At 53.8% G+C, this 24,980-nt stretch overlaps 1 protein-coding gene across 6 annotated transcripts in view; it reads left to right on the forward strand.

Annotated features, from left to right (window-relative positions):
• Nucleotides 1-1,966: 1,966 nt before the first annotated feature.
• The window catches only part of PSKH1 (protein serine kinase H1), a 34,065-nt gene continuing 11,051 nt past the window's right edge, over nt 1,967-24,980 (forward strand). For 2 of the 6 annotated variants that reach the window (XR_009819722.1, XM_062007266.1), the window contains exons 1-3: nt 2,232-2,613; nt 4,149-4,312; nt 5,463-6,488. Coding sequence is in view for 5 of the 6 variants with exons in the window: in XM_062007266.1 (XP_061863250.1) it covers nt 5,544-6,488 (945 nt within the window). In the remaining variant the exon portion in view is untranslated. Of the gene's footprint in view, nt 2,009-2,231; nt 2,618-2,682; nt 2,709-4,148; nt 4,313-5,462; nt 6,489-24,980 lie in introns of those variants that run through there. The other 4 variants (XM_062007269.1, XM_062007267.1, XM_062007268.1 and 1 more) reach the window with 4 other exon arrangements.

Raw genomic sequence — 24,980 nt, forward strand, 5'->3', positions numbered from 1 at the left:
GCTCCCCCAAACTGCTCCATGGTCTGGATGTGTCCCAGGCAGCCCTGGGCTCCCCCAAACTGCCCCAAGGGCTGGATGTGTCCCAGGCAGCCCTGGGCTCCCCCAAACTGCCCCATGCCCTGGATGTGTCCCAGGCAGCCCTGGGCTCCCCCAAATTGCCCCATGGGCTGGACATGGCCCAGGCAGCCCTGGGCTCCCCCAAACTGCCCCATGGGGTGGATGTGGCTCAGGCCCTCGTGCTGTGCTGTAGGAAATCACAGCTCATTGTATCCTGGTTGGAGTGTGGAAACAGCTCCTTCTCCAGCCCAAGTGTGTGGGGAATGAGGTGACAGCCAGGCTGGGAGATGAGCCTGCAGCAGCACCTTTGTATCCTCCCTGGAGTAAGAGGTGCCGTCGGTGTCCCTGTGAGGGGGTGTCAGCCCTCACCCAGCTGCTTTCAGGCCATGGAATCACAGAATCACACAATCACAGAGTGGTTTCAGCTGGCAGAGACCTTTCAGCCCATGGGGTGCAGCCTCTGTCCCAGCCCATCAGCCACCAGCCCATTGCCCTCAGTGCAACCCCCACCTGCCTCTGAAACCCCTCCGGGGATGATGACTCCAGCAGCTCCCTGGGCAGCCCCTTCCAATGCCTGACAGCCCTGGCAGCACAGAAATCCTCCTCACACCCAGCCTGAACCTCCCCTGGGGCAGCTTGAGGCCGTTTCTCCTGTTCTATTGCTTGCACACACCGGGCACACGCCGGCAGGGCGAGGGGCTGAGGCAGGCAGCTGAGGAGGTCCCGGGGTCCACGGGGCTGAGAGGGATCTGTGGGGGTCTGTGGGGCTCAGGGAGGCTCATGGCATGGAGGGGATCTCGTGTAGCTGAGGGGGTCCCAGCGTCCTGCGGGGCTGAGGGGAGCTCATGGGTTTGAGGGGGTCCTGTGGGGCTGATCCTGTCCTGGAGGGCTGAGGGGGTCTCGGGGTATACGAGGCTGAGGAGGGTCCATGGGGCTGAGAGGGTCCCAGGGTCCGTGGAGCTTAGGGAGGCTCGTGGGATTGAGGGGGTCTCATGTATCTGAGGGGGTCCTGTGGGGCTCAGGGGGCCTCATGGGTCTGAGGGGGTCTCATGTATCTGAGGGGGTCCTGTGGGGCTGAGGGGGGCTCATGGGGCTGGGGGGATCCCGTGGGGCTGAGGGGATCCCGTGGGGCTGAGGGGGGCTCATGGAACTGAGGGTGCCCATGGGGCTGGGGGGGTCCATGGGGCTGAGGGGGGCTCATGGGACTGAGGGTGTCCATGGGGCTGGGGGGGTCCATGGGGCTGGGGGGGTCCCGTGGGGCTGAGGGGGGCTCATGGGTCTGAGGGGGTCCCGTGAGGCTGACAGGGTCCTGAGGTCCATGGGGCTGAGGGGGGCTCATGGGACTGAGGGACTCCCACGGGGCTGGGGGGGTCCATGGGGCTGGGGGGTCCCGTGGGGCTGGGGGGTCCCGTGGGGCTGAGGGGGGCTCATGGGACTGAGGGTGTCCATGGGGCTGAGGGGGTCCCGTGGGGCTGAGGGGGGCTCATGGGGCTGAGGGGGGCTCATGGGACTGAGGGTGTCCATGGGGCTGAGGGGGTCCCGTGGGGCTGAGGGGGGCTCATGGGGCTGAGGGGGGCTCATGGGGCTGAGGGACTCCCATGGGGCTGGGGGGGTCCCGTGGGGCTGAGGGGGGCTCATGGGACTGAGGGACTCCCATGGGGCTGGGGCGTCCCGTGGGGCTGAGGGTGTCCATGGGGCTGGGGCGTCCCGTGGGGCTGAGGGGGGCTCATGGGTTCAGGGTGCCCCTGGGGCTGGGGGGCTCCGGAGGGGGCGGGGCGTCGTGCCACGGGGATTCCCGGCGGCGCCGGCAGGGGGCGGTACAGCGCCGGGCGGCCGAACAGCGCCCCCTGCCGCCCGGCCCCGGCCCCGCTGGCGCCGCCCCTCGGGCGCTGCCGGGCGCTGGGTGATGGCGTCAGGAGGCGGCGCCGCCCGCGGGCCGGAGCGGCCGCAGGTGAGTGCGGGGCCGGGCACCGCTGGGGCCGCCGGGCCGGGCCGGGCCGGGCCGGGCCGGGCCGGGCCGGGCCGGGCCGAGCCGAGCCGAGCCGAGCCGAGCCGAGCCGAGCCGCCCAGCCCAGCCCAGCCCCGAGCCGGCCGCGCTCCTCGGCGGCGGCGTGTGGGCCCTGCGGCGCGGCGGCTCGGGAGGGGCGGCCGCGGCGGGCCCCAGCGCTCCAGCCCCGGGCTGCGGGCGGGCGGGAGCCGCGGGAAGCGGCCGAGGCCGCGCTGCGCTTGGCAGACGCTCGGGGTCTCGGAGACGCCGGTTGGTGTGAGCGGCTCCGGCACAGCTGCCCCAGCGCCCGGGCTCGCCCCCAGGGAGCCGGCGAGGGGCCTGGCGGGCAGCGAGTGGCAGCAGAACCGGGACACCGGGGTGTCTGAGCTGAAACGGGAGGTGAGGTGCGGTGCGAAGTGCCCTGTTGGCGAGGGCGGCATCTGAAGGCTCCTGGCTGAGTGTTCCCTAAGGGACGGGAGAGACGGTGCCTTCCAAATTGCCTCCCGGCAGCTCGGAGCATGAAACAGCTCGCAGGATGTGAGACGTTGGATGGAGCTGCCAGGCCTGGGGTGGGTTAGTTGGATGGCATTGAAGCAGGCCCTGTTTCTTTGCAGAGGTGCAGGACACTTGTGAGTGGGGCAGAGCTACGGCTGCAGCCTGCAGGGTGAGCGCAGGGAGAGGTGGGTGGATGTGGGGGCATAACCCAGCCCCTGTGCCTTCCCACTGCTGGCAGCCCCAGCTCCTCCTTGCTGTGCTCCCCCAGCAGCTTGGCCCCTGCCAAGGTGGTTTCCTGCTCAGGGTGGGCTCACCCTGCCTTAGTTCCTTCTCCAGAGCTCTTGGTGCTCATAGCACAGGAGCATTTCCAGCTGCACTGCAGGGGGCTGAGGCCTCTTGTTGCTGGCTGTGGAGCTGCAGCTCTGGGAGGCTGTAGGCTTCACTGAGACCTTCCCACGAGTGAGGAAGAACCACTGACATAGTGGGAGTTGATGTCTGAGCTCAGTGAATGTTGCCAGTGGGTTTACAGGTGTTTTCAAGCTCAGTGTTTGGTCCATCTCATGGGGTTTGTTTTACATGGGTGCTTCTCTGTATGTGGGAGCACTCAGCTGGCAGATGCTCTCATTCCATTGCTCTGATAACTTGGTATGTTTTATGGTCCAATAATGCTGGGGAAGGCTCTCAATGGGAGGCATTATCAGGACTAACTGTAGTAAAGGGCCACTCCTGGAGTCCTGTGTCCAGTTCTGGATGTGGAGCACTCCTGACATTGGCCTGTGTTGTCTCCTCAGCTTCCTATGCGACAAAAACAAGGACTGAAGGATGGTTTTCTTATGAGACTGTGGAACCAGGAACCTTGAGGATAGATCTGGGCTCCCCAGCTTCAGAGAGACAGGGAACTGGTGGAGAGAGGCCAGTGCAGGGCCAGCAAGATGCTGAGGGGCTGGAACATGTGTGTGAGGAGGAAAGGCTGCAGCCCTGGGGCTGTTGAGCCTGGGGAAGAGAAGCCTGAGCTCAGGGGCACCTCAGCAATGCTGAGAAATGCCTCAAGGGTGGGTGTCAGGAGGATGGGGATGGGCTTTGCTCTGTGGTGCCCAGGGACAGCACAAGGGGGAACGGGCACAGGCTGGAACACAAACAGTTCCCCTGGCCCAGGAGGAGCAAGTCCTTTGGTGCTGAGGTGAGGGAGCCCTGGCCCAGGCTGCCCAGGGAGGGTGTGGAGGCTCCTTCTGGGGAGGTTTCCAAACCCCATCTGGACACGTTCCTGTGCCCCCTGAGCCAGGGGAAGCTGCTGGAGCAGGGGCTGGGGCTGCAGCAGCTCTGCAGGGCCATTCCTACCCCACTAGGTTCTGTGGTAGCATTCTGTTTATTTTTTACCAGGGTGCTTCCATTGGAGTGAACTCCCAGATACAGGATGGCCCTTGGTGAAAGTCAGTTGAGCTTTGTGTGTAGCTGGTTTTGTTCCCCATGCTTGCAGCTCAGTGTGCTCACCTTTGTGCATGGCTGGTGTGTTTAACCTCACTGTCCTGTCAGGTCTTCTACCAGAAGTTACTTTGATGCTATCTGATTTTAAAAAGGAATCTTAACCAAAGCCTTGTTTCCTTTCTAGGTTGGATGGAGAGTCTAAACATCTTCCTGGTGTCTCTCTGAAATACTTCTTGTTTCTCCACGTGCTTCTCCTGATGGAAGGACCAGCCAGGCTTCCTGTCCTGCCCTTGGTCCTGAATAGTTGCTTGGAGGGAAGGTGAATGAGGGGAGACACACTCAGTGATGGTAAGGCATCTGACTACATTTCAAGACTAATGTTTTCACTGTGGCTGCTCTGAAGGCTCAGCAGCATGTTGATGGGCTTTGAGCCAGAGGAGAATGTAAACCAGCTTGGCTACCAGCCAGAACACCAGGCAGTTTCTCTGTCTCCCAGCCAGTCACACTGTTTGAATCAGCACCTAAGGACTTGCTGAAGTGCAGCTTGTATGGTTCTGCAGGAATAAAGGCTGATGAGCAAGACCTTCCTTGGCTCTGGTTGAAGCAAGGGGTCACAGTGCCACTAACCCCCCCAACCCCAGCTCCGTGGGGGAAGCCAGGAGTGCCCCTTGTTACCCAGGGGCAAACAAGACAACAGACCTGAGTCAGGGTGTTAGAGTATGTCAAAGCCCAGGCTGATTTTATAACATTTGGAGGATGGAGAACTGCTGGATAAAAGCTACTGTGTGTAAATAAGGGCTGCCTTTCTGCAGGGGAAGCACTCAACTGAGTCCTGCAGCTGGGGAGGAACAACCCCCTGCAGCAGCACAGGCTGGGGGTGACCTGCTGCAGAGCAGCTCTGGGGGAGGGACCAGGGAGTGCTGAGAGAGACACAGGGAACTGCTGGAGAGAGGCCAGGGCAGGGACAGCGAGATGCTGAGGGGCTGGAACCTGTGTGTGAGGAGGAAAGGCTGCAGCCCTGGGGCTGTTGAGCCTGGGGCAGAGCAGAGAAGGCTGCAGCGGCGGGTCGGTCCCTGCTCGAAGCCCCCGGGCGGGCGGTCGCGGCGGGAGCTGGGGGCGGGGTGAGGCGGGGCCGGGGCGGACCCGAGTGAAAGCCGCCGGGGTTGGGGCCGCCCCCGGCTTTGGGCTGGAGCCTGGCAGCGGTTGAGCTCGGGCCGGGGACTGCAGAAGCACCGGGGAAAGGCTTCGGTGCTGAGGTGAGGGAGCCCTGGCCCAGGCTGCCCAGGGAGGGTGTGGAGGCTCCTTCTCAGGAGGTTTCCAACCGCAGCTGGACACGTTGCTGTGCCCCCTGAGTGAGGGGAAGCTGCTGGAGCAGGGGCTGGGGCTGCAGCAGCTCTGCAGGGCCCTTCCCACCCCCACCTTTCAGGGATTCTCAGTTACTTGGCAAGGTGTTTCTTTAACCCCACGTGCCTTTGTTTCTTCCCTTTCTGTCCCTAAGGTTCAGAGGTGGGAGCTGCCCCAGCTGTCGCTGCTGCTGCCTTGGGAAAATGCCTTGACAGGGAATTAACACCCTTCAGTGATGGGCTGTGGGACAAGCAAAGTGCTTCCCGAGCCCCCCAAAGACGTGCAGCTCGACCTGGTTAAGAAAGTGGAACCTTACCTGGGCCACGATGACATCTACAAGCACTTCATCAAAGGGGACTGCGGGGCCATCATCAAAGCCGGCTCCCCCTCTCCCCCACGCCAGGCTCAGCCCTACCCCGGCCACCCCGTCCCTTCCCCAGGCGAGCAGCCCGAGCCCCGCAGGAACAGGGTGGCCAAATACCGCGCCAAGTTCGACCCCAGGGTGACGGCCAAGTACGACATCAAAGCCCTGATCGGGAGAGGGAGCTTCAGCCGCGTGGTGCGCGTGGAGCACAAGGCCACCAAGCAGCCTTACGCCATCAAGATGATCGAGACCAAGTACCGCGAGGGCAGGGAGGTGTGCGAGTCGGAGCTGAGCGTGCTGCGCCGCGTGCGCCACACCAACATCATCCAGCTCATCGAGGTCTTCGAGACCCAGGACCGTGTGTACATGGTGATGGAGCTGGCGACCGGCGGCGAGCTCTTCGACCGCATCATCGCCAAGGGCTCCTTCACCGAGAGGGACGCCACGCGCGTGCTGCAGATGGTGCTGGATGGTGTCAGGTACCTGCACACCCTGGGCATCACCCACCGTGACTTGAAACCAGAGAACCTGCTCTACTACCACCCTGGCACCGACTCCAAGATCATGATCACGGACTTTGGGCTGGCCAGCGCGCGCAAGAAAGGCGACGACTGCCTGATGAAAACCACCTGCGGCACCCCCGAGTACATCGCGCCCGAGATCCTGGTGCGAAAGCCCTACACCAACTCTGTGGACATGTGGGCGCTGGGGGTGATCTCCTACATCCTCCTGAGTGGCACCATGCCCTTTGAGGATGACAACCGGACCCGCCTGTACCGCCAGATCCTCAAGGGCAAGTACAGTTACTCAGGAGAGGTGAGTCAGCCGCAGGGTGCCGTGTGTAAGGTGGTTGGGGTTGAAAAACAAACCCCATGTCTGTGATTCTGGCTTGTAAAGTTCTTTCCTGGTTTTCTGTTGGCTCTCCAAAAGTGCTGACAGTGCAGCTTGGTGAGCTGCTTTAGACAGGTGTGGGTCTGAAGCAAGGGGAGATGTTGTCTCGAGGGCTGGAAGGGACCTGGAAAGCTCGTCCAGTGCAACCCCCCTGCCAGAGCAGCACCACCTAGAGCAGGGCACACAGGGACTCATCCAGCTGGGTTGGGATGTCTCCAGAGAAGGAGCCTCCACAGCCCATCTGGGCAGCCCCTGCCAGTGCTCCCTCACCTCAGCAGGGAACAAATTCTGCCTTGTGTTGCTTTGGAACCTTTTCTGTTCCAGCTTGTCCCCATTGCCCCTTGTGCTATCACTGGCCATCCCTGAGCACAGCCTGGCTCCAGCCTCCTGACACTTGGAAACATGAATGAGGTCACCCCTCAGTCTCCTCCAAGCTGCAGAGCCCCAGCTCCCTCAGTCTTTCATCACAAGGCTCTACTCCATCACCTTTGTGGCCCTGCACTGAACTCTCTCCAGCAGCTCCCTGTTCTTCTGCAACTGAGGGGCCAGAACTGGGATGCCTGTGGGTTTCTAGCTGCTGTTTGATGCTTTGCTGGTGAAACTTGTACCAGTGAGTGTAGTGTAGTGTGTAGGTTCCTAGTCTGAGTTCTGATACAACCCACGTGGACTCTGATAAATGCCTTTGCTGAAAGGTGAGGGGAGAGCAGACAAAAGAGTGCTTGCTTCTTGGATGTGGAGCACTTCTGACATTGGTCTGCGTTGTCTCCTCAGCTTCCTATGTGACAAAAACAAGGACTGAAGGATGGTTTTCTTATGTGACTGTGGAAACAGGAACCTTAAGGGATAGATCTGGGCTCCTCAGCTCCAGAGACACAGGGAACTGGTGGAGAGAGGCCAGTGCAGGGCCAGCAAGATGCTGAGGGGCTGGAACATGTGTGTGAGGAGGAAAGGCTGCAGCCCTGGGGCTGTTGAGCCTGGGGAAGAGAAGCCTGAGCTCAGGGGCACCTCAGCGATGCTGAGAAATGCCTCAAGGGTGGGTGTCAGGAGGATGGGGATGGGCTTTGCTCTGTGGTGCCCAGGGACAGGCCAAGGGGTAACGGGCACAGGCTGCAACACAAACAGTTCCCCTGGCCCAGGAGGAGCAAGTCCTTTGGTGCTGAGGTGAGGGAGCCCTGGCCCAGGCTGCCCAGGGAGGGTGTGGAGGCTCCTTCTCAGGAGGTTTCCAACCCCAGCTGGACACGTTCCTGTGCCCCTGAGCCAGGGGAAGCTGCTGGAGCAGGGGCTGGAGCAGCTCTGCAGGGCCCTTCCTACCCCACCATGCTGGGGTTCTGTGGTTTTCATTTAGGCATGAAATGGGTGCCTGAACCCTCCCAGAGTCCCATCACTGCTCAGAATGGCCAAGTGCCAAGTTGTCACAACTCCTTCTAACACACTTCTGTTCATGGTGGGAGATCTCAGTCACCAGAGAGATCTTTCAGCAGCACAACTGCCAAGAATCAGCACAACCCCATGGAGGATCACCCTGATAGAAGGGGCAGGGGGTACTCACACTGGCAAACTGTGTTTCTGCCTGTAGATTGTGGGTGTAGTAGATTCCTCAATGCCATGACTTTGTGAGATGAAGCTGGGAAGGTGTTAATGAGTGACTGGGTTCATGCTTCTTAGATGACAGTGAAGCCACTGTCAGAAGAGCAGGATGAGTGAATGATTGCTCTCATGTGTGAGGGGTGTGTTGGCATTTCAGTGATGGCTGGGAGGAGTCAAACACTTTCAGTTTTTAAACACATTAAGCTGCTTTAGGCTTGTGTTTAGAGAAGGAAATCCCTCCCTGCAGGGCTTTCAGAAGTGTCAGTAAGTCTTTTATCCTTGAAAGCTGTCAGGCCAGCCTGTGTCTGTAGCTGGAAGCTGCAGGTGAAGCTGAGCAATATTGGGTATTGTGTAGGAGGAGCCCAGGTCTGACACCTTTGTGCATCTTGTTAATTCTTCCCATGAGTGCTCCTCAAAGCCCCTGGAGACACAGCAGTCATGAGTCACAAGCCCCCAACAGCTGGCCCTGTCTGTGTTCCTTCCCAAACTGCAGTGCTTGAAGAGTTTCTTGCCTCAAGTATCCTGTCAGCTGCTCCCTTGAACCCAAAGCCCCAGCTGACCTGGGCAGCCTGTGCCTCTGGTGTTCATTTGCAACCTTAACATGCTTTTGCAACCAGTTGTGAAGCTTTAATAAGTGGGTTACCTTAATGTCAAAGTGCCTTAATGACCAGCAGGACGTGAACACAACCACAGGGTCACACTGAAGGGCAAAGTCCCCACACACCCAGTGGCAGCAGACAGGTTAGAAATGGTGTTTTCCCTGTGGAGAAGCCACTTCAGTGGTGGTGGTTGCACAGCAGAAGGTGCTTCAAGTGCCTGCAGCCCTGCAGTGGGGGCTGCTTTGGCTCAGCCTGGATGTTGGTCCTCTCCTTGAGCCTTTTTAGCTCCATTCCATTGTGTTTGTTTGGGCCTTCATTCTTCTGCCTTTCCAGTTCCTTTCTTTTGAAGGAGCAGCGCTGGGTTGTTTTGGTGGAAGTTCTCCATTTCATTTTGCCTCCCTAGTTCTGTGTTGGCCCCTTGCCTCAAGGTGCCAGAAGGTCAGGGAAGCTGTTGACTCTGAGTTTGCTTTTTCCCTTTGTGGACCTGCTTTTATTCTTCACCTCTCAAGTACTCTGTGATCCTGAGTTCCATAGTTGATGGAAAAACTCACATCTGTGTTTCCATTTGCATCTGCTCGTTTCACTGATGTTTCTGTACACGTGTCTCCTTGGTCCCTGTTACTTGATCAACTAGTGAGACACTTCTCCATGTCCACCTGTCAGTTATCCTTACCCTGCTTTACAGTCCTGCCTTTTTTGAGGCTGAAGACCCATCTCTGTTCAGTGCACTCCAGGGATCTGCTTTTGGCTGTTACCCTTCTCTAGGCTGGAGGATGAGGTGATGGTACGTGAGCACTGGGCCTTTGTGTCATATCATAGAAAGGTCTCTCTGGTCACCCTCTGCCTGGGGGGTTTCTGTTACTATATTTGTTTCTTTGAGCCTTTGGCTGATTATGTAGAGAGTGGTTCACTGTGGCTCCCAAGAGGTTTCCTGAATGTTAGTAGCTGGTTTTGGGGATGTCATGGTGTCTACACAATGTGATGTGTTCCCTCTGGTGTCTCCAGCCTTCAATTCATGAGCTTGTGTGTAGTGGCATTGGATTATGTGGCTGTCACTCCACTTTGTCACTTGCTATTTTACCTTTTTGCAGCTGGTTTGAGGTTAGCATGCTATCCAGGACAGGTCCTGCCTCTTATTGTGAAGTGTGGTCATTCTGGAGTCTTAGAAGCAAGTGGTGGGATCCAGGTGTGACACCTGCAGGTGATGCTGAGCTTCTGAGATTAAAACCAAAGCCAAGGCATGATACAAGGAGAAATGATGTGTGACAAATGGGCTGGTCTTTGGTGTGGACAACCAGGAGCTCTTCCTGTGGGAAGATGGGCAGTCTGAGTTGTCTGTGGTGGGCTCTGGAGGTGGTGCTTGCCCACCAGAAGAAACACTTTGGGGTTAAACGTTTCTAAACATCATCTTGGTGCTCATGATCAACAGCCAGTTGGTATTAGGAGTTAGTGACTTGTGTCTTTGTCATGTGGTGGCCAGGGACAGTTCAAGAGGTAATGGGCACAGGCTGGAACACAAACAGTTCCAGTGGCACAGGAGGAGAAAGTCCTTTGGTGCTGAGGTGAGGGAGCCCTGGCCCAGGCTGCCCAGGGAGGGTGTGGAGGCTCCTTCTCAGGAGGTTTCCAACCCCAGCTGGACACGTTCCTGTGCCCCCTGAGCCAGGGGAAGCTGCTTGAGCAGGGGCTGGGGCTGGATGAGCTCTGCAGGGCCCTTCCTACCCCACCATCCTGGCATTCTGTAATGGGTAAACAGCCCAGGGCCCTTCCTCCAAAAAGCCAAGTGGTTGAGGGGGACCCTCTGGCTGAACTCCCTTACAGCCATGGGCAGAACAGGGAGAGTTGACTCCCACTCCCAGGGGTAATTTAACTTGGTATCCTCTGGTCCTTGTGCCAGAACTGATTTATTTTGAGCAGTGTTGTGACTTCACTGGGGCTCAAGCCCCTGGGTGCCTGGAGGCACAGAAGCAGCCTTTGTGCCCCAGCAAGAACATGGGGCACAAACCCCAGTGCACAGACCTGGAACTTGTTATCCCACCACAAATTACATGCTCTAGGAGGCTGTAACAGATACTGTGTATGCTAAGAGTGGTAGATTTGGACAGCTGTAGATGTTTTACTGCTTGGAAGGCAGGTATGTGTCAGTCAGTAGCCTGTCTGTCTTACCCAGGTGCTTTCTGTTCCTCCAGAGCCAGGGAAAATAGACACTTTAATTTACTGGTGTAATTAAGCCTCTGCCTGTAGATTACAGATGATGACTGTCACCAGGTATTGGCAAGAGATGCAGTGTCTCTGTGAATAAACTGTGGGTGGAACCCAAGTGATGCAGAGATGTCGAGGTGCCTGGCATGCTAGCCACAGCCCTGCCAGCTTTCTTGAAGACATCTTCTGGACTTGTACATGCTCCCAAGCCTCTGGTGTTCACAGGAGATTGCTGCTCTGTTTCTGTGTTATGCTGGGAGAAGTGGGAAGACTCAGGGAGGGGGCAGGAGCACTAAGCCCTGGCTCACTGGGAACATGAGTGAGCCAAATGCTGGGCCACGGTGCAGAAAGTGCCTGTCTCAGGGGCAGGGGTTTCATGGGAATCGCTTTTCTTCTCCATAACCTGAACTTGCAAGATGTGAAATGGCAATGTTGAAAGAAGCCTGTGAAGTGAGGTGCCTGGAGCTGACAGCTTGAGCTGTGTGACTCAGACAAGCTGTGTCCCTAACTGTGTTGCCACAGCGTGTCTCCCAGTCCCCCTTCCTGAAAGGTCTTGGCTTCAAAACATGGTCAGAGAGGACAAAACTGCCTTGAGAGAGGAATAAAAGCCAAGATGCATGCTGACCTGAGAAGTAACTCCATCTTCTTGAAAAACAAGTGAGCTCATGCCCAGCTAATGTAATTGCTTTCTGCCTGGAGCCCTCTTCCCAGCTCCTGGAGTGTGAGATCTGGCTGAAGAGGCTGTTAGCACATCAATAGGACAGGTCTCCCACAATAGGTTATTCAGGTGCTGCTGACATCACTGCTCTGACTCTCTTGTATCCCCTTCTGTACTTTCTGAACTGCTTGGAGTAATGGAAAAGGTGAGGAAGGGAGAAAAGCTGCCTTTGTCACTTGGCATGCTTTCTGTCTGAGCATCAGAGTAAGGGTTCCGTGGGCTATTGATGTAGCTGGCCACAAAGCCATTCTCCTTTACTTGCTCTGTTAGAAGTCACTGAAAAAAAGGAAGATTTGACAATATTTTAATTGAAATCTTGGGGTTAGAACTGATTTCTGGGGGTCTCTTTGTAGCTTAGAAAGTTGTCTGAGGAATAAAGCTGGAATTCCATTCACAGCTGCCTTTGAAAGTGCAGAAATAAATAGCAGACTGTCTTTATCCTAGGACAGGCTTGCTCTGGTTCTGCTTCAAAGCTTGTGCTTCCATTCAATACCAAGGCTTTCATGTTGCTTTACACACCTGGGAAACTTGCTGGAAGAAGTGGAAGATGAGAGACGTTATGGTTAAACCAGGGAAACTGAGCTAGGGTGTGTGGGTTGTTCTGGTTCTGATACTGCATCTGGGCAAGTCATTCCCCCTTTGAGCCTGTTTTCCTGTTGATAAACCAGGATCAGCTCTTGGTGGCATTTTCCCTGTGGGTGAGGGTGGTGTGGAACACCTCTTAATCACTTGAAAACCAAAAAGCTCCTTCTACATAATGACACTGGTGGCTGCACTGGTAAATGGGCTGTGAGGAGGGACGTGGGTTTGATCTATGAAGGAAGCTGGGCACTGCAAGTCAGCAGGAGCTCTGCAAAGGACCGTGTGGAGAGCTGCTCTGCTTTTGTGGGGCTGAGGTTTTCCAGTGCTGGTGAATAAGTTTCCTCACCAAAGGCCCTTTAAGGACCTGTGCAGCTGTAATTGGCACAGGTCAGCAGTTTTCTGAAGGTGAAGCACAAAGCTGGACAGGTGCTTAGTTGCACAGGGAAGCAAAGAGCCAGTGATGCTGGAAGGATCTGCTCCCTCTGCCCAAATGCCATCAGGGCAAGGTTGCTGGTGACAGAGTCCTTCAGCTGGGGAAAACAAGGGCTGTGGACCTTAGTTTGCCTGAGTTCAAGGAGCAACTGGAGAAGTTTGAGGAACAGAAGTCAATGGAGTAAATGATGTTAAAAAGTCCCAAGTGTGGCTAAAGAGATCCCTAAGCCACACATTTTTGGGGCTTGAGAGTACAAAGTATGACTGTTAATTGCAAAAGGGACTGTTTTCCTGGGCTCTCCCTCTGTATCTGCTGCTGGAGACACCACATTGGGCTGACTCTTCGATGCAATAACCCTCAGTTCTGTTAGAGGTTTCAAATCCTCTCTCATTTCATCCCTCAGCTGCGAGCTGCCTCCGCTCCCATGAGTTATTGAGCTGAGTGAGAGGCAGCCTGCAGAGCAGACAGTGCTGTGAGGTGGTGTGTGCAGCATTTGGGACCCCTGCCTCCATGCTGGGTATGTTGAGGGTCCCATCAGACACTGGTGGAGCAGGTACTGCACATCTGCTGTGGTTTTGGCTCGTGCTTGGGAGGCAGCATTACTTCCCCCGAGCCTGACAGTCAGAAATCAATGCCAAGGCTTATCAACTCCCACGGGCTCATTTGCCTTGCACTCCTTGGGAAAGGCTAAGCATGTAACAAGTGAGGAGAGTAAAGCATTTCCTAGTAAATGGAAATATCCTTGGGCTCTCTAATCACCATGCAGGGCTGGAGTTCCCCTGTAGGCAGGTGAAAAAGCAATGTGTCCAGACTAAGGGGTAATAACAAAGTGCATAAGTTAGTTTAACTTCCTCTTCTCCTGCTGAAATGTTTGGGTGCTCTGGTTTTTCTCCTTGGGAGGAATGAGGCTGGCATGATACATCTATAAAGGAAAGTGTGGTGTGAGTTGCATTCTGCTGGTGACTCTGCCCTTCTCTGTCTGGTGACTCATTCAGGTTGGAAGTGTGAACACAGAGCTCATCTAGTCATAGAATCACAGCATGGTGGGGTTGGAAGGGACCTTTAGAGATCACCCAGTCCAAACCCCTTGCAGAAGCAGCTCCCACCTAGATCAGGTCAGACAGGAATGTGTCCAGCTGGGTCTTGAAGCCCTCCAAGGAAGGATCCTCCACAGCCTCCCTGATCTTACCTGGCTGGCTCCCTGGTGTGACAGCTTCATTCTTTGTTTGCTCCCCTTGCTAGTTAGTGTGGCTGCTTAGAGTTCTGCTTGCATGCTCTCCTTGCACTCCCACATCCCAAGATGCTGTCTTCCCTGTTGCTTCTACTGTCAGAGGTGGAAGGGTGACAGGGGATGGCTGCTGAAGCCCCATGTGTAAGGCTTTAGTGCTTCCTTGTGATCCTGTGAGCGTTTGGTGCCTTTCCCCACTGACTTCATGAGCAATATCAACCCTTCTGTAGCTTCAAAGCATGAATGCCTTTCACATAAAGGCATGGTTAGAAACATCCCTCACAAGGGCTTTTGTGGCTCTTCACCAAAGCAGTTTTGAAGGCTTGTTCATCCTGCATTTAAAATGTGGCCTTTTCTCTGTGTGTCAGCAGCAGATCTTTCAGCCAGGCTCTCATTTGAAGTCTGAACCTAAATGCATTCTTCCTTCATTCTCACACAGGCAGATCTCTGCTGCACATGTTTTTGCATGGCTTGTTCCCTTTGCCATGGCCACCCTGATTTCCTCTTCTCTCCATCCCTGTATTTGGGTCACCTGTGCTTCCTACCTGGGCTTCTTTGCAGCTCAGGTCTGTGGCTACTTGTTAGCCAGGCTGGTAACGCTGCCAGGGAGTGCTGCAGCCTGTGACACTGTCCCTGACACATATAGCAGCTCCCCAGGATAAGCAAATGTGGTTCCCAGTCCTGGAATGCCTGTGTAACTGAAAAGAAAACCCAAAGCAACCCACAAACTCTTTTTTCCTGCAGCTCATGACTGTGACTTTGTTATTACACAAAGCTTTGTGATATGTGTCAGGCTGTGAGAGAGCTGAGGTGATTCAGACTGGAGAAGAGAAAGTTCCAGGGAGACCTTAGAGCAGCCTCCAGGCCCTAAAGAGCCTGACCAGAAACCCAGAGAGGGATGTTTTACAAGGGCATGGAATGATATGACAAGGGAAAATGTCTTTAAGTTGAGAGAGGGGAGATTTAGGTGAGATGTAAGGAAGAAGTTGTTTGCTGGAAGGGTGCTGAGGCCCTGGCACAGGCTGCCTAGGGAGGCTGTGGCTGCCCCATCCCTGGCAGTGCCCAAGGGCAGGTTGGATGGGGCTGTGAGCACCCTGGGCTGGTGGAAGGTGCCCCTATCCATGGCAGGAGGTTGGAATGAGATGAGCTTTGAGGCCCTTTCCAACCTAAACCACCCTGTGATTCCATGAATGTGCTAATTAAGTTGATTATAAGGTAGCAACTCTTCCTCTGGTGCCTTCCTCCTAGTACATGTCCTGGTTAAGATGGGCAGTGAGGCAGCCTGGCTTCCCTGAGCTTGGGTCTTCTGCAAAACTTTCAAAGCTGATTTAAAACACTGCCAGGATCAGAGAGGCAGCACTGCCCCCTGCCACTGCCCCCTGCCACTGCCCCCTGCCACTGCCCCCTGCCACTGCCCCCTGCCACTGCCCCCTGATGCTCCTCCTGCCCCTATCTTTTAACACAGGAGATAGTCACATACCTGTAAGAGGCCAGGAAAGCTGGTATGTGCCTCCCATTTATCAAAGCTTTCCCTCTGCACAGTGTCCTGTGCTGCCCTTGCTCTGAGAGGAGCTCCTTGCAAAGCCACCTGAGTCTCCTGGAAGTTGTTGGCTCAGTGCCTGGAAGGGTCTGTGGGCAGCGGGACCCCTCGCTCATGGGGACCCTGACCAGCCATGCTGATGGAAGCTGTTGCCCTCCCTGGCTGTGCCACTTGCTCTTTAGACCCATTAGAGGCTTTTGCAAGACATGGCCATCACCTTGGCCTCTGATCTTCACGCCAGACACTTCAAACCAGCAGAGTGGCCCCTTTTTGAATCCTCTCCCTGGAGCCTGAGCATTCTAAGCTGTGGTAACATCATAACAAAGCAAAGAGGGCTGGGGCAGCTGGAGGAGACAGGCTTTGAAACCACATTTGCAGTACTTCTGTGATGATGTGAGTCTCTGGGACCACATTTTAGCCTTCTTGGGGGAGTTTTTCACTTAGAGCAGCTGCTGTGTTGTTTTCCTGTGAGCCACATTAGGTGGGAGAAGCTTTTTACAACAGTCCTCTTGCTAGAGAGATCAGACCTTCTTGTTTTCCCCCCATGTAAGGAAGAATTGTTTTTTACATGAGTTACTGAGCCCCTCTGCCTGGAAAAAGGGGGAAAAAACCCCTCAATTTACAGAGGAATGTGCTTTTGCATTTCATACAGCTGTGACAAGGCACTGAGGGTTTTTAAGTAGAGCAACAGGAGTGGTGGTGAGAGGCAGTCAGATGTGTCTCTGCTGAAAAGGGCACTGTGCTCTGCTTTGAAGAGCTGGAACACTTGAACAGGATGAAAGTGTGCTTCTGTGAGCGTGGCACAAAGCAGCAGGGCCAGGCTATAAATGTACTTCTCTCAGCTCCTGCTCACCCTTTTCTTTCAATGCAGCAGCTTTGTGGGTGTGAGGGTGAGGGGGTTGGTGTCACTCTGTACGTGGCTGAGAGCTGAAGTGTTTGTCTGGATCTCTCCCACTGCAGGAGTGGGGATCTTTGGCTCTCTGGAACACCATAAGCTCCTGGAAAATCCTCCAGCCTCCTGCATGTACCAGTGACCACACTCCTGCAGGACTTGATGTGCTGTGTGGGGAAAACACTGGATTTACATGTAGAGAGACACCTTTTCCAGTAAAGGGGCTTTGAAACCAATATGTGCATTTAAAACTCAAATCCCCTTTGGCTTTGGCTGCTTCTTGGGGGTCACAAGCACAAAATCCTTCCTTTTGCCTTTTCACTCCATGCTTCAGTGGAGATAAATCCAGATCCCAGGGGAAGGAAAGAGAGGGGTGATGTTTCTCTGCATGCATCTTTCATTTCTACACAGCTGTAACAAGCTGTTCAGGGTTTATGTTTCACAGAACAGTGTGTGTCATCAAGCCAGTGACTTTGCTGAGTCAGGGGCTCATGGCAGGTGAGTTTCCTGCCCTTTCCCTTAGTTTGGGTTAGTGGTTTCTGCTATTGGAAGCATCTGTTGAAACAGGGAGGTGGAAACCCCACGTGCTCGGTTGTAGTTGCTTGTTTGCTCTGTAAGGCTTGGATTTTTTTCTGCAGTGTCAAGGGACCCAGGGTGGAAACCCTGCCTGACCTTGGAGCCCCTAGAAACAAAGTAAGGAGGGGATGGAGCACCAGGGAGAAGAGGAGCATGGTTGTTGCCAGTAATTTCATTCACAACCCCTTGTCCCTGGGGCTGTTCATAGCAGTAGCACCTGTGGGTTCAAGGCAGGGTGAAGGGCAGCAGCTGAGCATTTTGGGGTAAGGTTTGGGGATGTGGTGCACAGCATATGGCACCTCGTTATTGTAAGGATGGAGGAAGGCAGGAGCCACATCTGAGGGAAAAGGACTTACAATAGTGCTGTGATTTCATGTATTATCTTTTCATTCCTGCATCTCTGGACCCTGTAAAATCCTGTTAATGGCAGAAGAGTATTTCAGCAGAATTAGGGACATGGGGATAAAGGGACATTGGTAGGGGAGAAAAACCTGCCTGTGTGCCAAATGCACATTATTAGCAGAAGGGGTTTGAACCATTGGCTATCATTGATGTCTTTGACTCCTTTACAGTTCCCTAAACCTGAGCTAGGCAGCTTCCTCTCTTACCTGTGGCTGATTTCATTCCTTTGCTTTCTAAATATAGCAGCTGTCCTCTCCTCCTCTTTGTTGGAGATCCACAGGGCAGGAGCCTGTGCTTCTGGGCAAAGCTGTGTTTCAAGTTCAGCTGCTCCTAGAGGAGGGCTTGAGCTGGGGGTACAGCTCTTGAGCAGGATGCAAGCACTCATCTGGATCTGTCCTTGCTATGAGACACAGGGAATTTGATCACAGCAAGTCCCAGGGTGAGTGAGTGTGTGTGTGTGAATGTCTTCAGCTTCATCAGCTGGACTTGCTAGACTTGGTCTGCCAAAGCTGGCTCCAGAAGATCATATGGAAATACCCAACTACAACAGCAGTGTGATTCCAGAGGAATGGGGACACCTGACTGGCACCTTTAAAACATTTTTAAAGCAGAGTTTCAGGTGGGTGCTGTAGATGTGTGGAGGAAAATGACAGCATCTTCCAACCTCCCATCTGAGCCCCCAGACTCAGCACCAGACCTTGAGGTGTTGAAGAGGCTGCAGTTCCAGCTGCTGTCCCCTGCTATGGGTTAAAAGCTGGTTGCAATTAGTCATAACTGAGCTCTGCAAAGAAAGGCTGTAAGCTTGTTGCAAATCATTGTGTGGCCTGTAGTCAGTGCTGTCTTACAGACAGGCAGTTGATGGCTTTGGAGCAATCTGCTGCCTCTGATTTTCAGCTGATCAAAATGTAGGACCTTTTAGGACTTGTCTAGCAGCTGCAGTGTGCTCCTGGCCTGGGCTGTGACAAGTAGGAGTTAAGCAGCATATGTGGTGTAGACAGGAAGCCAAGATTTTGATTTCACATAGTTAAGATCTCTTTTTCAGCTGCAAAAGCTGTTTTGGGGAGCTTCTGATGGTGCTGAGCTGGAGGGCTGGAGTTTTCCTTGGCAGTCTCTTCACCTAATCCCTGAAATCCCTGACAAGACTGCAGGGGAAGCTTTCATGCTGGTGCACAGAAGGGAACTAGGTTAGTTGTTGTGAGCTGGAAGAGATGGCTCAAGCCAACAGCCGTGCATCTGAGCTGCCTGTTTTGGAGCACGAGCTTTAGGCCTGGCTCTTCCTCCAAGCCGCTTCTTCGCCCTCCTGCTGCTCCAGGGAGAAACCCCAGCTGTGTTTTCCAACACATTTGTTACTTTAAGTGGACTCTCTTATGGATTTTCCTGAAAAGTGAGCTTTTACTAATGCAGCAGATTAGTGTTGATGGGTGAAATGGGACAAGGAGAGGAGAGACAGAACGTTCAGGGGGTGGCTGTTGAGGGATGCCTGCTGTTAACGTGGTGGAGGCCTGGCTGCTGCTGCAGCCCTGTGCCTGGCTGGGTGTCTGCAGCTCATGAACCCCCAGCAGCACAGTCCACCCTGCACATCCAGCTCACCCAGCATTTCAGGCACTTCAAGTGAGGAAACAAAGAGTTTGGTTCTGTAGCCAACAAAAGGTAGGATCGAGCTGCCTGACAAGGAAAGTATTTGTGTGTTTCCTGCCTTTGTCCCTGTCTGAAGAATCATTTCTGAGGGGTTCTTTCACACCCTGATGGTTTTGAGAATGGATGTAGCTCAGGCACAGGAAAGGTTTCTCATTACAGCTGGGATGACTCAAGACTGTGTATACTGTTATATCAGGTGCTCATAGGAGTGCCTGAGTTAGTTTCTTAGCTCTTTCCACTTAGCCCACTTTTTCTTCCCATTTGCTTTTGGCTTTACAAGCTTCAGGACTTCTCAGTGGCATTCTGAAGGTACCACTCTGCCTAAGAGGCTGATATTGCAAAGTGAAGGGAAACTGGCATGGCTCTTGGATGAGAGTGCAAAACCATTTCACAGCATCCTCATCTTCCAAGACTGGTTGGAGTCCCAGTACCTCCAGTGTTTGGCAGAGGGGCTGGGCAAGGAGCTGGATCTGTTGTTGGAAATCTCTTTAGCTGGTTCATGGAAGTGTTCATGAAAAAAACCCCATCTCTGTTTGGGAATGGGCTGTTGGCACTCAACAGCCTTGCTTTGGAAGCCTCCTGTGTGTACTGAACGTGTGCCAGGCACGTGCAGCTCCTAAACACTCAGTAAATCTGGGTCAATCCAACCAGTTAAGTGCCATAACTGCCCTTAACAGGCAGAGGTGCTGAATCACCCACATCTGCAGGTGAAGGAAAGGCAGGGTTTGAGGGCTTCCTCATCTTCTGGAAGCAGGGAGCCTTCTCCTCTCCCTGGCTTTGGGCAAGCAGCGTTTCCTTTGCATCAGCTGATACCTCCTGTGTCGATGGGTGAGAAGTGCTGTGGGAGAAGGGGTTTGGCACTAGCAAAAACTATGCATCTCCACTGGCTGGAGCTCTGTCCTCACCTGCCCTTCATGCTGAGCAAAACTTCTTTGCTTAGAAGCTAGGAAAATAACCTTCTCCAGTCTTTCTGGGGCAGGCCCTGCTGTGTGCTGCCTTCAAACTCTGCCAGAGGCAAAGGTGGGGGAGCCTGGGGACCAAATCTTGTGCCTCCCCAGATTTACTGTCTTAAAAGTGGCATTCACTTCTTGGTGGCCCATCAGCAACATAGAATATGCAGTGGCTGTAGTTCTCCAGTAATTGCTAAAGGCCCAGTGGTGTTTGGGGGTTTATTGCCCATCCCAGCTGAGGGAAGGGGAGGGATGTTCATTGCATTTGCAGCTGACTGGCACTGAAGGGCTGCAAGGTGGGTGGGATTCCAGATGGCCCCACAAATCAAGGGTTAAATTAGTGCACTTAGGTGAGGAACACCTAAAGGATCAGCAAAGGATCTGTGAATCACAACCCAATGAGGCAGCACTGTCAGGCTTGTGGAAGAAGACCCAAGTGTACTGGGGTATGTGAACAGCAAGAGGCTGTGGTGTAACCCTGCTGCATTCTGTGGCTGCCACAGCCTGCCAAAGCTGAAGCTCTGACACTTCTGGGCAGCAGGCTTCAAAAACACCGCAGGCCAAGCAGAGAGACTTGACAGGAGATCAAGAGAAACAATTGTGAGTCAAAAGCCCCCAGTCTCCGGAAGAGTGAAGCATTTTTGGCCTGAGGAAGGTGTTGGCATGGCAGCTTGCAAGTGTACACAAGGCTGCTTGGAAGGGGAAAAGGAGTACTCTCTTTTCCAGGTGATGTCAAACAAGAGCTTTAAACTGCACTTGGAATGATTCAGTTTAGAGCTTCTACAACAGCAGTGCCTCCTGCTCCTGACAAACCTTCCCCCAGAGGCTTGCCTGGCTGGACGAGCAGGCTGGGCACTCCTCTGGCAGGGGCCTTCAGCACATGCCTTGGGTGACCCATGCATGGCCCTTGCAGCTCTGTTTATACTGAGGTTTCCCAGGGAAGGAAAGTTTATGGAACTGTGTTTTCTGTCTTTCAGTCTCCCACTAATAACTATTTAACTGCTGAGAGCAGTCTCAGCCCAGTTTGAGCAATGGGGAGAATTCAAAGGCCTGGAGTTCCAGTGAGTGGCTCTGTAACAGAGAGAGCTACATTCACCTCCTTGCTGCAGGAAAGGTGATGAAATGGCAGCCCAAAGTTTATCCTGAGCTCATCAGCTCATGTTTTTCTGACCCATTTGTGGCACACTTGATGTTGTTAAGCATGTGGGATGGAGCCTGGGCAGTAGAGTGTGTAGGGAGGAGGGGGCATGAGAAGACTGACCAGGGACAGAGAGGAGAAGCACTAGAATCACAAGAGACCTTTGGAGGTCTCTAATCCCATTCATCTCAAGATGGGACTGTTGCCAATGGTAGGTCATGTTGACTGTCACTTTGTCTTCCTGAGTCTTGAAAGGCTTCAAGGTTGGACATCTCCCATCTCCCTGGTGAGCTTTCCCAGGGGCTTCACCACCTTTCCTCTCCTATTTCCTAATGTGAACCTTCCAAGGCATCTCCCTGTTGCCCCTTGGATCATTTGGACCTGCTGTGTGGCTCTAGTCATTCTAACTACTTTCAAATATACTCTGCTAGATTGCCCTTAGGCTTCTCTTTGCCACATTAAACAAACCCAGCTCCCTCCACCTCTTCTTGTAGGCCACATGCCACAGACCCCTGGCCATTTTGGCAGCCCTCACTTGTCTACATCCTTCTTGAACTGGGGGGTGGCCAGGCACAACATCAGTTAGCATGATTCCACTCAGCAAACTTACAGTCTCCTTTGGGGAGAAAAACCCCAACAATGTAGGAAAAAACAGGGCAGGGGATAACAGGAACACCAAAGTCACATCAGTGTAAGGTTATAGGTGCAGAAGGAGGTGTGTGCAAGCAGGGGGTGTTTGAGCTGTGCTTGCTACTTTGGTTTTTCCTTCTTGTGTATATGCAGTTTGGTGCACATTCAATGACATACTCTGTTCAGCAGGATCTCCATCTCCTTCCCTGAACAGTCTGGATGCTGGAAGAGGCTGAGAAGATATTAGGGACAAATGTGGCAGGAGCTGTGCTCTGGGTTCTAACCAAATCTTCCCAGGGAGTGCCAGGAGAGACACACTAGTGCCCTGGCATCCCCCTTCTAGTCCCAGTGCACTCCAGAGTGTTCAAGGCAGCAGTAGTTTGTATCCTCCTTGCCTCCCCAAAACAGTGCTCTCTGGGAGAGAAACAGAATGAGGGTGGTGAGGCCCTGGCACAGGCTGCCCAGACAGGCTGTGGCTGTCCCATCCCTGGAAAGGGATCCCAAGAGCAGGTTGGATGGGGCTGTGAGCACCCTGGGCTGGTGGGAGATGCCCCTGCCCAGGGCAGGAGGTTGGAGCTGGATGATTTTTAAGGTCCCTTCCAGCCCAAACCATTCTGTGATTCTATGTACATCATTAGATTGGGCCATACAGGCCTAACTTGGGAAGCATGTTGAGACCTAAACCAGGGCATGGATGGAAGAAGGGACTTTTCACCTCCTCTGACCCATTCCTGGGTTGGTTCTGGTTAAAATTGAAAGAGTGACTACAAGGAAGAAAGGAAAGTCAAGCCAGGCAGCAGGGCAAGGGCTGATCCTCTGCTGGAGCCTGAGCACTGCTCATGTTCTCAGCACAGCTCCTCTGCTGTGTGCTGCATTTGCACCAGGAGCTAAGGCTGTCTCCAGCTTTCCTCCCCCTTGTTCATTCTCTTGTAAGCACTCAGGGCTTGTGCATCATCAGCTTGAAGCCTGCAGGACTGGGGGTGGTATATGTGCAAGGTTATAAGCTTATCTGTTCATCCTCCCTCTGCTACACTGGTTTGCTTGAGAAAAGAGGTTTCTTCCTGCCTGGGGAAGATTCTTCCTCCCTATTAAGGAGGATTCCTTGATTCCAGTCATCATTTCTTGTTTAAACTGGTGCTCAGTTCCAGGTCTCAGCCAATACATCTCTTCAGTACCTCAGAATGAGAGAACACGGTTCAGATCAAATCTGAGCCTTCCTTCTGAGAAGAAAAGCATTGACTGGATATGTCAGGATACCCAGAGGTTATGAACAGATCTGGGAAGAGTGTTGCCTAGTTTTAGTCACTGCAAATGCTGTTGTGAACTGGTGCTGCAGCAACACCTTTGGCAACTTCTGGCTCCTTCCCCTGCTTGCCTTTTCAATGGCATCAGCCTGTGCTTGGTGACCTTTTCACCTGTATTCTCAGAGTCCAGCTCTCTGGACCCTGAGCTTTCCCAAGACACAGCTTCTCAGTCAGGGTAGTAGCTAAAGTCCCCATGTCTCATTTTTAAGAGAGGGGATGAAAAGTGACATCACCCCATCTTAGCACGCTGGGTATTCCCCTGGCTGTTGCAGTTAGAAGAGCCATCCCTGGCTGCAGAGGAAAGCTTTGTGTGTGTTGGTTTTTGTAGCTGCTGTAGTTTTCCTGCATGATCCTGGCTGAGTGCTCAGTGCTTGTCCAAGGGCTGGCTGTTTCCATTTGAAAAGCTGGGTTATGGAAGTTCACAGCACCAGATGGCTGCACATACTTATAATGCTCTGGATTATTAAAAGGCCTGTTGTGTTTTCCTCTTTCATCCTTTATTCCTCCTCCCCACATCAACAAATTAATGCTGAATGCTTGGGAATCTGTCCTGCCCAGACAGACACGTTACAGCTTTTCATTGGAAACTTTTTGTTCCAGCCCTTTTGATCTGGTTGGGTTTGATCCCCCCTTTGCAACTGCTCGTGGGCTGGGCACAGCCAAGGGCTCTGCAAGCTCCTTATGCAGCCTGGGCTGCTTCAGCACATCTCAGAGCTGCTGTCTTCAACTTGCTCCTTTGGATTTGACACTTGCTGCTTACTAAAGTTGAGCAGGAACCTGCTAAGTGAGACAAAGCATCTTCTTTAATGTTAAATCCCCAAAGCCCATCAGGCTCTGGCCTGGGGTGTTCATGGGGTGTGAATCAATGCCCTTGCCCACTACCACATTCATCCCTGTTGTCATAGAACCACAGTGTCCTTTGGATTGGAAAAGAGCTTTAAGCTCACTGAGTCAAACTGTTCCCACAACACTGCCCAGCCCAGCACTAACCCCTGGCCCTCAGCACCTCAGCTCCAGGGCTTTGGGATCCCTGCAGGGCTGGGCACTGCCCCAGCTCCCTGGGCAGCCTGGCACAGGGGCTCACACCCCTCTCAGGGAAACAGTTCTGCCTCAGCTCCAGCCTTAACCTCCCCTGGGGTAACTTGAGGCTGTTTCCTCTTGTCCTGTCACTTGTTACTTGGGAGCAGAGCCTGATCCCTGCATCCCTCCAACCTCCTGCCCCTAGGAGTCCTGGTGTTAGTGGTGGGTGAGGCAGTGCTTGGGGATTGGTTGGAGTCGATGACCTCAAAGGTGTTTTCCCACCTAAATGATTCAGTGTTTGTGTGATTCTGAGGGTGTATTTGGGTGAAGATGAGTTGCTGAAATCTAGAGACTTCTAAAAGCTTATTTTTTTAAAGAGATATTTGGAGGGGAAAAACAAAAGCACCTTGGAAAGCTGGATGTGATGGGAGTGTTTTAAAGGACTGGTAGCCAACAGGAAAATGGGTCAGAACCATCTTTCAACTCAATTTCAAGGGCAAAACAAGTAAAAAGCCAACATCAAACAGCTGTGTTGTTAGCAGGCTTTGGGGGGTGCTTGGCAGCAGTGTGTGCTCCCCTCACAGCAACACTCAGGGGCTCTGCTCTGGTTTCTAAGCTCAGCCCTGATGTGCCCCCAGGGCCCTGGCTCTTGTTACCCCTCAGCTGGGCTCTGTGAGAGGAGAAGCTTCCTGATGGGAGCACAGGTCAGTGTTTCCTTTCAGAGGTGGGTGCTGGGAGCTCTCTGCAGTGTACATGAGGGTTGTGCCCATCTCAGCTGGGCAGTGAAAGAGGAGCCTTGGCTGTTGGAACCAGAGAGCAACATGCTGTTTGGTCCCCTGTTTGGCTGTGAGTAACAAGCAGGGGTGGTGATGGGGTTGAATCCCAGCAGGCCTAGCACTGCATGCAGTCACCTACCCTCAGTGACCCTCTGAGGAGGAGGAGGAAGATCTCTTGCTTCACCTCCTCCAGACTCAGAGCCTG

The sequence above is a fragment of the Colius striatus genome, chromosome 14, assembly GCF_028858725.1.
Source record: "Colius striatus isolate bColStr4 chromosome 14, bColStr4.1.hap1, whole genome shotgun sequence".
NCBI classification, from domain to species: Eukaryota; Metazoa; Chordata; class Aves; order Coliiformes; family Coliidae; genus Colius; species Colius striatus.